General features: G+C 50.0%; 1 protein-coding gene across 1 annotated transcript in view; it reads left to right on the forward strand.

Annotated features, from left to right (window-relative positions):
• SCD5 (stearoyl-CoA desaturase 5) overlaps positions 1-13800 on the forward strand; it is a gene marked incomplete at its 5' end in the record, with an annotated part of 156401 nt that continues 142601 nt past the window's right edge. The window contains one exon of the mRNA XM_082652956.1: positions 1-241. Within this exon, the coding sequence (XP_082509082.1) occupies positions 1-241 (241 nt within the window). The remainder of the gene's footprint in view (positions 242-13800) is intronic.

Genomic DNA, 13800 nt, shown 5'->3' on the forward strand with positions numbered 1-13800 from the left:
ATGCCAGGCCCGGCCGCCGGCGAGGGGAAGGTCCCCTTCCGCAACGCCAAGGAGGAAATCCGTGTGGGCTTCGGGGTCCAGGGCTCGGAGGGCGGCGGCGGCGGCCGGGAGAAGCCCGGCGCGCGCGGGCAGCGGCAGGACATCGTCTGGAGGAACGTCTTCCTGATGAGCCTGCTCCACTTGGGGGCCGTGTACTCCCTGGTGCTCATCCCCAAAGCCCAGCCGCTCACTCTGCTCTGGGGTAAGTTTCGCCGGCGCCCCCTGCGCCCCGGGCACCGAGGCGAGGCGGCGCCTGGTCGCGCGGGGTCGCGGGTCGCCACTGGCTTCGGGCGGTGCGGAGCCCCCCTCCGCTCTCCGCTCGCCTCCCCACCACGCGCCCCGGTCCCCCGGCCTGCAGTCGTCCGGCCTTTGGGACAGGCAGGTATTTCTGTGATGGTATTTTCAACTTCTGCCTCCCCCGCTGTCAGCTTGAGTAGGCGCCTTTGGCGGCGCCTGGATGGACTCGGGGTCCTTCGGCGCCACCGCTGTGCGCAGAGGCACACCGGCTGAACCCGGGTACCAGGGCGGGGAGACCGATGGGATGATTGTGTCGCCCAGGCGGGTCCCAGGGGCACTCCTTTCTGCGCCCTTCGGCTTCTCAGTCTCCTCTGTGGGCCACGGACCTTGGGGCCGAGTTGAGGACGAGAAAGGGACTTGGAGCGGGGGTGGAGAGACCCGGCACCGGATCAGTCTTGATGTTCGCGCAGGAGATGGAAGACACCAGTTCCCTTCCTGCCCCTGCAAGGCCCCCATCCCTGCCCCCTCCGTGATCTTTTGTGCCCAGTTGCACTTCTATGGTCCCAGAAGTTTCTCGGCGAGCACACCAACCCCGCGGTGAGAGCGCTCTGCCCCCGGCACAAAGCTCAGACCATGGCCGAGCAGATCCCCTCCGGGACCTATCCCTTCTGACCAGTGCCTGTCTGTCACCGCACCTGTAGCTCTCCCTCTCGCCACCCTCTTTCCTAGCACCCCCAACCCTGCCGGCATGGGAGGGAGCCCAGGACCACCCCCTCCAATCCCCCCCACCTCCCGGGGCCCGGGGGCCGAGTGCCTGCCCTACGTGACTCCGGTGGCTGACCTCAGAACCACTTCCAACACCCCCTGCCCCAGCAACTGGTTTTGGCCTCAGTCCCTGCAGTGGCCACGTTAGCCGAGACAAAAGGCGCTGGCCTTGATATCCTGGGCTGAGAATTGGACGAGGTGATCCAAGAAGCCCTTTCAGCTCTCCTTTCCGAGGTCGCCAAGGAACGGGGGCAGGAGAAACACAACCTACTTTTATTCCCAGAGGGGAAGAGGAAGGAAGAAAATAAGAAAACCTTTTTCTGCAAGGTGTCTTATTTAGCATAGTGCCAGCTCCAAATGCCTGGGTTCATAATGGGGCCACTCGGTTCCAGGCTTTCCCCTGAAACTCTGCAGTCCCAGCTCTTGGAAGCAAACTCTTCCAGAAGATGGGTGCCTCTTAGGGGAGTGTGGCTGAGCAGAGCTGAGGAATGATGAGAGGGGCGGGGCGTCTTTGGGAATCTGTGAAGACTCCCAGAGCCCCCTAAGCTTTGGGTAACCTCCCTGCTCAGCCCTCCCCTGCTCAGTATACCTCTTCAATTCAGTGTCCTTTTCACCATCTTCTTTGCTGTTATGTGTTGGTTTCATTCTCCCTGTCTTCTTCCTTTACCTCCAGATGACTAGATTGTGAGATGCTCAGTCATTGCTTCATGGACACACTCCCCCCACCTGCCAACCAAAACCCTTATTGCCCTGGATCCTCCAGGGAGCTTCTCCCTCTCCACCCCACTCCTCCCTGCAGGGGCAGGACTGTGCCTTTGGACTTCAGAGCTCACCTGCCTCCAGGGGATTGGGGCTTAGCTTTAATAGCTGCAGGGAGAAGTGAGCACTTAAAATATTGTCTTAGGGGCTTCCCTGGTGGCGCAGTGGTTGAGAGTCTGCCTGCCGATGCAGGGGACACGGGTTCGTGCCCTGGTCCGGGAAGATCCCACATGCCGCGGAGTGGCTGGGCCCGTGAGCCATGGCTGCTGAGCCTGCGCGTCTGGAGCCTGTGCTCCGCAACGGGAGAGGCCACAACAGTGAGAGGCCCGCGTACCACAAAAAAAAAAATATATATATATATATTGTCTTACATTCCTGGAGCTCCACAGACCCACAGGCTCCATCCCTTACAGCCACCCACCCGCTGGTTCTGGCATCCCACCAGGAGCCACAAGGACAAGGCCTCCTCTCCAGGTTTGCCACTCACCTCTGCCCTTTCCAGGCCACTCACTGTGGTGGAGACAGAATCTTTCTTCTGAAAGACCTTGGCCAGAAGACACCGTCCTCGGCCTCAAACTCCTCCAGCTTCCCCGGAGAAGTCAACACACTGCAGGATTCTGGGTTCCCCTTTGTGGGTGATGTTGCCAAGCCCATCCTGTGCCTTCCTGCATAGTCTTATGCCTTAGCTACTTTTCATCAGTTCCATTCCCTGAATCTTGATTCACTCCCTACCTGGGTTTCATTGCTCCCCCGCTCCAAAAAAACCCAAACAAACAAACAGAAAAAGAGCCGACAGTGGTGGATATTGTAGTTTCAAGATTCAAACTTATGACTTAGAAACATTCCAAGTAAGTGAATGTTATCTGATGGATATCTTGTGAGAGAAGAAGTGAGGGAGAGAGACAGCTAAGATCAGTGTGCTGATGGCTAGAATCTTTAGGGAGACTGTTGATCAGGGTTATTTTCATTGAAAGCCCTGGTGCCTTGAGCTACAAGTTTCTCCCCACTGGATGCCCTTTTCATCATCTCTCCCACTGGCTCTGTCTAGTGTTAGGACCGAGTTCATGCACCAGTGGGCTGTTCATCCACTTCAGGGACCTGAGTTGTCAAGGCAGTAGGCTTAACTAGCCCATCTATTATTGCTTGCCACCCTCCACCCCAGGTATGGTTGCCCTGGAAACAGAAGGCATCCATGCAGAGCACCCAGCCAGAGGATGTTTTAGGTGTTCAGTTGTGCGAAGAGTAATTTGAGTGGCAGTAAAATGTCATCCATGAAAGATCCCATCAAGTTGTTCAGTCCAGACCTCCTCCACTGCCTCGCTCCCCACCCTTTTATGACTCTCCTTGGGCCCAGAGCAAGTTGTTTTCTCTTCTTATCCTTGTAGTTTTCTGAGTGGGCAGGCTGTCAGAACGGAATGCTCTTGGTGCCCACAGGTCCTGAGGGATGAGTTCATGACTTTTGAGGACAGAACACGACCTCCAGCTGGAGGAAAAATCTTCACCTGAAGCCTTGAGCTCAAAAAATGCCTGCTTTGAGGGTTTTTGGCCAAAGGGGCAGTTGTTCATGCCCTGAATCCCAGGATGAGCAGAATAGGGGAGTGAGAGGCAGCAGTTGTGATGTCGAGGTCAAAGTCCTGTGCTCCTTCCCAGCAGCTTTGCCCTGTCTCCAGGCATTCTGGCCATTGGTTTCCAAAAACATGAGGGACTTTTCTGGTTTCCCTTGAAATGTCATCCGAATCCCCTAAATATGCCTTGGTGACATCATGACAATTTCAGTGACAGTATCAGCATGCAAAACAGTAATATGCCCTGCTCCCTTCCATCTTGCCCCAGGGCAAATGTGACCATTGCTAAGGTAGATACAGGATTCTCTGGTACCCTTCAGGTTGCTGGAACACAGCCTATGGCGAGGAATCTGAGTGGTAGCAGGAATTGACAAGGCAGTCTAGCAGGAGGGAGGATCAGGAGAGGCTGGGGTTTGGAAGGTACTGGTCCATCAGTCAAATTCTGTCCAATTCTGGGCTTCCCTGGTGGCGCAGTGGTTGGGGGTCCGCCTGCTGATGCAGGGGACACGGGTTCGTGCCCCGATCCGGGAGGATCCCACGTGCTGCGGAGCGGCTGGGCCCATGGGCCGTGGCTGCTGAGCCTGCGCGTCCGGAGCCTGTGCTCCGCAACGGGAGAGGCCACAACAGTGAGAGAGGCCCGCGTACCGCAAAAAAAAAAAAAAAAAAATTCTGTCCAATTCTGAGAGTTGCCCAAAGATGAGTTGTCTTCGGTCAGGCCTTGGGTAACCTGAATCCACACCTTCGATGGTCCTGATGTCTTTGTTGTGCTTCTTTTTCCATCAAATCCCTAACATTGTTGAGGCGCTCCAAGAATGCGTGGCCATGGACTTCTGTTTTACCTCCGGGTTTTCTAGGGTGAGCACAGCTCAGAAGAGAAACAACTGAGAATGTGAATCCTTGCTCTCCTACTTACTTACCAGCTGCATGGCCTTGGGCAAATGAACATCTCCAGACCTCAGCTTTCTCACCTGTAAAATGGGTATATCAATACTTCTTGCTCATGAGGTTGTGAGAATTAAATTCAATAATAGGTGTAAACTACTTAGCACAGTGCCTGCACCTTGGCTGATGTCCAGTAATTGTTAGCTGCTCTTATTATTCTTGGTCCTGATACTGGCTTTTTTTCTTTAGTAGAAGGAAAAAAGGCCCTCTTGCAGCACAATCAATTCTACAAAGCTGGCACACAACATGGCTTCGTTGCCTCTCTTGCATGGAAAAGGTTGCTTTGGCTTGGGAAACAAGGGTTCTTTCTCAAAGTCTCCAAAGAGAAATGAACACAGATCCCCCTGTCCCTCCTCCCTCCCCCATTCCCTTCTCTTTCATCCTCTCTTCCTCTTATTTTCCTCCAGAAGGCCACTATTTTGTAAATAAGAATCTTTTTGTTCAGCTGATAACTCACCTGGTCTTCAGTGTTTTCTTTGGGGCTTTTTGACCGTTGCAATTGCTGTAAAAACAGGGCCAAATCATTTCTCCTAAATGTCTTAGGGTCTCAGTTTTGACTTTTTTCCCCGTTTCTGTCTCCTTGAATCATCTTTTTTTTTTTTTAATCTTTAATGCTCAAGCTACTAAAAAACTGAAAAACATAAATGAATCTTCCTTTTAAACCTTGTAATTCCCAGCCCATTGTTGCAACTCTTGCATTTTTAATAACCAGGCAAGCACTAAGAGCCCTCCCCAAGGCTGGGTGGAGTGCAGCGAAACCTGAGAGAATGGAGTGTGCTTTTGCTGGCTTAATAGTCTAAACAAATATAAATATAGGTTGAGGTTAACATTATTAACTCGTTTTTTTTCTAACACTGGTCAAGGTCACTGCCAACTGCACTGTCATCCTGAAATGTGAAGTCGCTCTGCAGAGTAGAAACCAGAGCTGGAATCCCAGCATTGCCACTTAGTTCAACTTCAGGCGGGTCCCTTTCCAGTGTGTGCGCCTCCGTTTCCTGGTCTCTGAAATAGGGATGATAATACTGAGCTGAAAGTTGTTTTAAGAATCAGGGAAAATGTCAAACTGGTGCCAGAGGATAGACACGCAATGCTCTCTGTTACTACCAACCCCACCGTGGGCCAGGCGTCAGGGAACCTGCAGGGCTTCCGTGTCTGTTTGTCTGGAACTTCTTGTGGCTCGAATATAAGGCATAGCCTTTACATCCAAAGAAATGATCCTGACCTCGTGTAACATTTAGTTCTCATCTTACCCTGATTTGTGTATTGTATAAAATCATAATAATTGCTTGGAAAAGTCACTGAGAGATTTACAAAAGGGTGACACAGTCATGGTGGTTTCTCTAAATTTTTATGAAAGGCAACATCGTATTTGGTTGGCATTGTTCCTGTTGAGCATTTATTATGACATTCTGTAGTCTCTGGTGTGCAGTCTCGCCATCCCTCTGCTGTGATGTGTCCTGCTTCTGTGGAAGTGCCACCCTGGGGTTAAGAGTATGGATGTTAGAGTCAGAGGATGTGGGTTCAAGGCCTAGCTATAGCCTTGGGCAGATCGCTCACCCTCCCTAGCCTCAGTGTCCCCAGCTGCACAGTGAGAACAGCAGTACAACCAGCGGCATGTCGCAGCTGGAGTGAAAGGAAGGAGAGTAAGGAACTTGGCCCTTGGTGCTTCCCTTCACTCCTTCCCTTCCTTTAGCTCCCCCTGTGGTGGCTGGGACTTGTTCCGGCCGCCCCCTGGTTGTCAGAAAGCCCTGGTCAGGGGTAAAGCAGTTGGTTTTCTGACTTTGTTTTCCCTGGCAATGGGATGGTGGCCACCCCAACAGGGACCCGCTATCCTCCCTCATAAATGTCTGCCGTTTGTTCACTCTGAGTGTGAACGGCCACGAGAGAGAGCCTCACAGTTGCACGTGCAGTCATATGTACATTTGTCCACTAATTCATTCATTTTTTTCCTTTTCAACTATTGTCAAAACATATCAGAATCACTTGGGGATCCTTTGAAATATTCAGAAGCCTGGCGCCCCCCCACCCCACCCCGCCGCCAGACCTACTGCACTGGAATCTGTAGGAGTGAGGTTCTGGCTTTTTTATTTTTTTGAAAAAGGCATTAAGGTGTTTCTGATGCACAGCGGGGCTGAGAACCATTATTTAATTCCCTTATCCACATTCAATTATGCTTATTACTCACCCATTACATGCCAGGCACCGACACCATCCCTGACTTCGTGGCACTTAAGGCCAGTTGGAGAGACAGACGGGTGCACAGGTGAGAACCGCCAAGGCAGCATTAGCTGCAGGTGCCAGCCTGGGGGAGTTGGGGCGGCTTCCCAGAGGAGGAGGTGGCTGGACTGAGCCTCCAGGAGGCCCGAGGCTGGCTGGCCGAGGGGTTTGGATGAGATGGCATTGTAGCCACAGGCTACAGATCTCCCGAGGGGAGAGAGGAGAGCCAGTCAAGGACCTGATGGTTCAGCAAGGCTGAAGGTGATCAGGGCCCAGATCCAGGGCAGGAAGATTCAACAGGAACACAAAGACTGGGAGGAGATCAGGCTTTCGGGGAGGCTGCCCTTCAGCCTCTCCCTGCCTCGCACCTCCTCTCACCCGCCTCACACACCAGTGGCTCTGGGTGTATAACTTCAAGACCAGACACATGGCAGTGGGATGAGTGAGTCTGAAGATTTTCAGGAAAGACCCTGAGACCTTGGAGCAGGTGTGCAGTGGGACCAGGCACCTCCCTCAGGCTGGCCAGAGCTGAGGGAGAGCTAGAAATAATGTCTCAGCTGGGCCTTTGATCTCACAGATTCAGGGGTATTGTCCCAGGACTAAATTACTAAAAAGCCCCAAGGGTATAATAGCACAGGCACACCAGACCCAGGACTCTCTCCTCCTCCTGTGTTCCTCTTTCCTCTGTTTCTCAGAGGTACAGGTGTGTAGGGGAGTTCTTCTCACCTCACTTCCTCCCTTGAACCTGAGCTTAAACAGCTGGTTCTCACTACCCTCCTTCTTTTTTTTTTTTTTTTTTTTGCGGTACGTGGGCCTCTCACTGCTGCGGCCTCTCCCGTTGCGGAGCACAGTCTCCGGACGCGCAGGCTTAGTGACCATGGCTCACGGGCCCAGCCACTCCGCGGCATGTGGGATCTTCCCAGACTGGGGCACAAACCCGTGTCCCCTGCATCAGCAGGCAGACTCTCAACCACTGCGCCACCAGGGAAGCCCCACTACCCTCCTTCTTAATGTCCTGCTTCCCATTTCTGCAGCTTATTTCAGAGGGCTTTGTGGGTCCCTGCAGGCTGTGGTCCAGCAACATCACCTGGGAGCTTGTTATAAAGAAAGACTCTCAGACCCCACCCTGGACCTATTGAATCACTACCTGTACTGATAAGGTCTCCAGGTGACCCATCTGCACTGAACTTAGAGAAGCACTCCCTCAAGTCAGGCCACAGGCCGACGGGTCAGAGAAGCTGCTCACGGTTGGGATTTGGCAACTCTTTCTTTTTCCGTTTAATGGCCTCCTCCCCTTTGCCTTCCCTCCTCCCCTCCTGCCTCCTTGTAGCTTATTTTAGAACATGTCGGGATCCTGCTTCCCTTGCCAACAAAATGCTGTTGCTAAAATTTTTCAGCTGGCAGCAGTGATGTTTAATTCATGGGCTAGAAAATTAATTTTATTTTCATGAGTAGAGCTGGAGAAAAATAACAGGAAGTCTCTGTGCATGGCCCTTGGGAATTCAGCTTGTCTATTTAATAGATGAACTGGTAAAGGTGAGGATGCCTCAGGAAAGGGCCACCTTCCACAAAGGATGCTTTTGGCTGCAAGTAGCACAAAACTCAACTTAGGATGGCATAAAAGATAAAGAAAATTTCTAATTTCACTGGTAAGTAATCCCAAGGTAGGGCACTTATGGGATGACTCAGTAATAACATCAAAGAGCAGGTTTCATTTCTGCCATGGTGGCCTTGTGGAGTTTAGTTTTCCTTGTGGTTACAAGATGGCTGCCAGAGTTCCAGGAGTTACAACAATGTCCTACAGAAGAAGAGAGAGGCTGCCCCTTCCTGAAGTCTCATCAGAGAGAAACTCTCTCCTGGTCATCTCACAGCTGATGTCTCCTCAAGTCTCACTTGCGGGATTGTGTCCCAAGTCCCTTGTTAAACCATCGTTGGCAAGGGATTCAGGCTAATCAGGGTTAGCCACTGAGCCACATGCCACATGAGGCGGGGGTTAAGAGCCAAACAAAACCCAGGCTCTGGGGGAAGGGAGAAGAGGGCATGGCTGCTGGGACAGCCAACACCTCTGCTCCAGGGCCTGCCTTTACTCCCTCCCATGACTTTCCCTCTTTGGTGTCACCTCCATTCCATGGAAAGGCTCTGATTTCATACTTTAGCACGCTCTTCCCCTCTACTCCCTACCCGTTCAGCTTGTCTCCAGTCCTGCTGTCATTTCAGTGAGTTGTAAATGTCTGCCTTTTCCATGAGGCTGTGAGCTCTCCCATGGCACATCTGCCTCCCCAGAACCTGGCAATGGCCTCTGCTCAACATACACTGTGCTGGGGGAATGGATGAAGGAAGAGACGAATGAATGAGTTTAATCTTTGTGTGGCCTTTCTTTCTAAGGAAAGTTTTCATGTTGTTTCATAACTTTAAAGATGTTTCTGCCCCTGTAAAAGAACTTTCCGTGTGATTTTGGGGAAAGGACTGGGGAAAGAGAAGCCTTTCTCAGTGCCCCAAGAATCTGCATGCCCCTCTGCACCCATGTCCACCTGGGAGACACCCTGACCTCAGTGAGGAGCTTGCAGGATTCTTTATCGCTCTTCTGGGTTTTTATGGGGTGAGACGGGGCTGGAGAAGGTTGCTCTGGGTACAGGGAAGTGTTAAATGCCTTGTGGGAGAATGGAATTAAAAAGAAAAAGATGGACAATGAGTGACTTAGAATGTGTTCTTTTTTTTTTTATTTTTTTTTTGCGGTACACGGGCCTCTCACTGTCGTGGCCTCTCCCATTGCGGAGCACAGGCTCCGGATGCGCAGGCTCAGTGGCCATGGCTCACGGGCCCAGCTGCTCCGCGGCATGTGGGATCTTGCTGGACCGGGGCACGAACCCGTGTCCCCCGCATCGGCAGGCGGACTCTCAACCACTGCGCCACCAGGGAAGCCCAGAATGTGTTCTTTACCAAGGTTTTCCACGGACACACTTTCCTCAGACTGATGAATGGGTTTCTTGGCTGGTCATTGTCTTCATTGTTCAGGCGACACAGAACGTCAGTGATGACCTCACGGTCAGATTTCTGTTCTCTTGCCTCAAATTTTACTTAAAAGGGCATTTAAAAGTCCACTTTAAAAAAAAAAAGTCCACTTAACCTTGCCCAACAGGTACTTTTTTTTTTAAATAAATGTATTTATTCATTTTTGGCGCGTTGGGTTTTCGCTGCTGCGTGCAGGCTTTCTCTAGTTGCGGCGAGCCGGGACTACTCTTCGTTGTGGTGCCCGGGCTTCTCATTGCAGTGGCTTCTCTTGTTGCGGAGCACAGGCTCTAGGCGCGCGAGCCTCAGTAGTTGTGGCACACGGGCTTGGTTGCTCTGCGGCATGTGGGATCTTCCTGGACCAGGGCTCGAACCCGTGTCCCCTGCATTGGCAGGCGGATTCCCAACCATTGTACTACCTGGGAAGCCCTGCCCTTGAAATGGAAAAAAAAAAAAATCAAATACCAGTGGACTTGGAAATGAAGAGGTACAAGAATAGAGTTTAGAACTCACGTTTAAATTTGTTTTCTTCCTGTATCACTGTCTGTTGTATGAATACCATCATGCACTTGCAATTTGACTGTATTGGTTTTAGCTTGGTTCCCTAAAGAGACAATGATTGTAAATGCAACCTGTGACCTAAATGAGCAAGGCCATCTCCCAAAGCATCCTCCACTTCATCATCAAAAAACATTTATCAAGCAAGCAATTAATTTCCTATGGTCTTGAGCCAGGCACTGTGTAAAAAAACAGAGACCTGGTTTCTACCCTCCTATTTTTTTTTTTTTTTTTTTTTTTTGCGGTACGCGGGCCTCTCACTGTTGTGGCCTCTCCCGTTGCGGAGCACAGACTCCGGACGCGCAGGCTCAGCGGCCATGGCTCACGGGCCCAGCCGCTCTGCGGCATGGGGAACTTTCCGGACTGGGGCACAAACCCATGTCCCTTGCATCGGCAGGCAGACTCTCAACCACTGCGCCACCAGGGAAGCCCCCTCCTACCTTTTATAACTCAGAGAACAGCTGTAATTTTCCCCAAGTAGTGTATCCAACTTAATGTTCTCTTGGCATGAGTAGAAGTGGAAAATACTCTTACTTCTTTAAAAGTTCTGTGCATGAAATTAGAAATGAATTTCTAAAATGTAACTGTTTCCTGAAGTAGTTTGTCGATTCCCTCCTCTAATAAATACATTCATAAGAAGCTTTTGCAGATGGTTACAATGAAGATCGTCTCTATTCTCAGCCTGTGAGTCACTGGAGTGTCCCTGAAAGCATTTGTTTTGCCCTAGAGTCTCTATAAGCAAAAGGTATTTATTAGCAAGTGTGAATAATGCCCACATATCTCCCCCTCCCATCTCCCACCCCCAAATCCATTGTGTTTGGCTCCCTAGCTCCTGACAAGTGGGTGAGTCATTAACATTTTTGAGCTCTGCTTGAATTACTCCAGGGTCTTGACTCTATCTGGAGCTCTGGGGAGAGTTGTCGCTACCCTCTGAGCATAGACTGGGTACGAACCTAAACTTGGCAGAGCTCCCAGGAAGGTTGGAATAAACCACAGTTATTAGTGCTAATATTCCTTCATGCACAGAGCTGGTAGTCAGTCAGTGTTCGCCCAGTGGTTAAAATCATTGGATAACTGTGCCTTCCCTGGTACTCCTGGAATTCCCAACAATCCAAGAGCTAAAGGGTCAATACCTGGCTCAGCTGCACGGCTTAAATCTAAAAATAAATCTGTTCTCGGGCTTCCCTGGTGGCGCAGTGGTTGAGAGTCCTCCTGCCGATGCTAGGGGACATGGGTTCGTGCCCCGGTCTGGGAAGATCCCACATGCCGCGGAGAGGCTGGGACCGTGAGCCATGACCGCTGAGCCTGCGCGTCCGGAGCCTGTGCTCCGCAACGGGAGAGGCCACAACAGTGAGAGGCCCACGTACCACAAAAAATAAATAAATAATAACAGCAAGATATAACTTAAAAAAAAATAAATAAATAAATAAAAATAAACCTGTTCTCATTGGTTTTGGTTGGTTGGTGCCCTTGTGGGTTGTCAGTTGTTTTTTAATTGAAGTATAGTTGATTTACAATATTGTGTTACTTTCACATGTATAGCAAAGTAATTTGGAGGTATATATATATATATATATATATATATTCTTTTTTGATTCTTCTCCATTATAGGTTATTATAAGATATTGAATATAGTTCCCTATGGTGTACTCAATTTTTTTTTTTTTTTTTGCGGTACGCGGGCCTCTCACTGTTGTGGCCTCTCCCGTTGCGGAGCACAGGCTCCGGACGCGCAGGCTCAGCGGCCATGGCTCACGGGCCCAGCCGCTCTGCGGCATGTGGGATCTTGCTGGACCGGGGCACGGACCCGTGTCCCCTGCATCGGCAGGCAGACTCTCAACCACTGCGCCACCAGGGAAGCCCTCAAATATTTTTAATATCATCTCTGCATATGCGTTTTCTTGTTATCATATGATTCATATAATCTTGAGCTTCTATCCTTTTCTGTTTTAACGGAATGAGAACTTTGAAAAAATCAGTCAGTCATTCTGGCTTAAATTTATATCCTAAATCATGCAAGGAAAGGTACTAGGGCCCAACCTAAGTTCTGGGGTTGAACGTAAATCACCTGTCCTAATAAAAACTTCTTTTGTGATAGAGGCAATGTGTGTCTAAAAGGTGATTTTTATTTTCTAGTTTATAATTGTCTTTATGTAAGATTCCCCCCAAAAGATTTGATATTAATCATCAGAAAAAAATAACATTGGAAAAGTCAGATTGTGAAGGTGTATCGTTAAGTGTTGGGAGTTGGGAGGACAGAACGTGGAGGACCTTACCACTAATCCAGGTGGTACTCCTAGCTCACAGGTCATTGCCCGTGATGTTGTGGATGGTGTCTAGGCTCCCAGCAGCCCAGGGTCGGTGCCACTCAAACCATACCTGAGGCTTGGTACAGGGAATTGTTTTAATGATAGAAAATTTCAAACATACATAAAAGTAAAGAGAAAGGAGTCTCTATCCCCACACCCACCCCTCACCTGGGGATTTTTTTGGGTAACTTTTTATTTTGATATATAATTTCAGATACATAGAACAGTTGTAAGAACAGTACAGGGAACTCCCATATACTCTATGCAGACTGAACAATTTCCATCATATTCTCTATGTGTATATGTATACATATGTGTGACTACTATTTTTTCTGAGCCATTTGAGAATAAGTCAGAGATATTGTGTCCTTTTATCTCTAAATACTTCAGTATGTATTTCCTAACAGTAAGAATACAACCACAGTACAATGTTCAAAACCAGGAATTTAACCTTGATATTATCTTTTTTTTTTTTTTTTTTGGCCATGCCCAGCAGCATATGGGATCTTAATTCACCCACCAGGAATGGAACAGGCCCCTGCTGCTTTGGAAGCACAGAGTCTTAACCACTGGACCACCAGGGAAGTCCCAATCTTGATATTATCTAATCCACAGTGGATAGCCAAATGTCATCAGGTACCCTAGCAATATCATTTATAGCTTTTTTTTTTCCCCTTTCGGATTAGGTTGAAGCAAATTCAAGACAATTGCATCTGTAAATACTTAAGTATCCAGTATTAGTCGGGGTAATTCTGGCTACATCGTCCACATGGAAAACCTCGGGGGTCACCTTTCCCCTATCAACTGCCCCCAGCTCTTTGCGGTAAAACATTTGTGAGGGGCAGTTTTCAGAAGTGGGAAGGGGTAGAAACTGAGAAGCAGACATAGGTAATGAGCGAGACAGTAGTTCTCAGGCTGATCTGCAGACTGTGTATTGGGGGTCATCTGAGTTGCTCGTGCAACGTGCAGAACAGGGGGCTCTACCCAGGCCCTACAGGATAAGAACCTCGGGGAGTGACCAGAACTCTGCATTTTAACAGGTGCCATGGGTACCTCTCATACCCTGTGGGCTGGAGGTGCTCTGACCTGGAGGCAGGTGACCTGGGAGTGATGCTGTGTCCCTAGCAGTTTAGTGTCACATCCCCACACACCTGCCCCGTCTCAGAACAGGTGCAAGGCTTTTACATTGCCTCCAGTTCCACTAGCCCGAGACTCCTTAGGGTTGATAAGAGGCAGCATTTGGGGAATGGGAATACCTGCAGGGGCTCCTTTCTCAGCACACAGCTTCTTACACAGGGCTGAAACCTTTCTTAGGACTGCGGAGGGGACTCAGGTGTGGCAGCCAACTGCGCAGCCTCAGCGCCTCCCTGCCCGATCTTCCCCTCCAGGAAGGCAGCACC

Source organism: Grampus griseus, assembly GCF_964374135.1.
Source record: "Grampus griseus genome assembly, chromosome: 4".
Taxonomy (NCBI): Eukaryota; Metazoa; Chordata; class Mammalia; order Artiodactyla; family Delphinidae; genus Grampus; species Grampus griseus.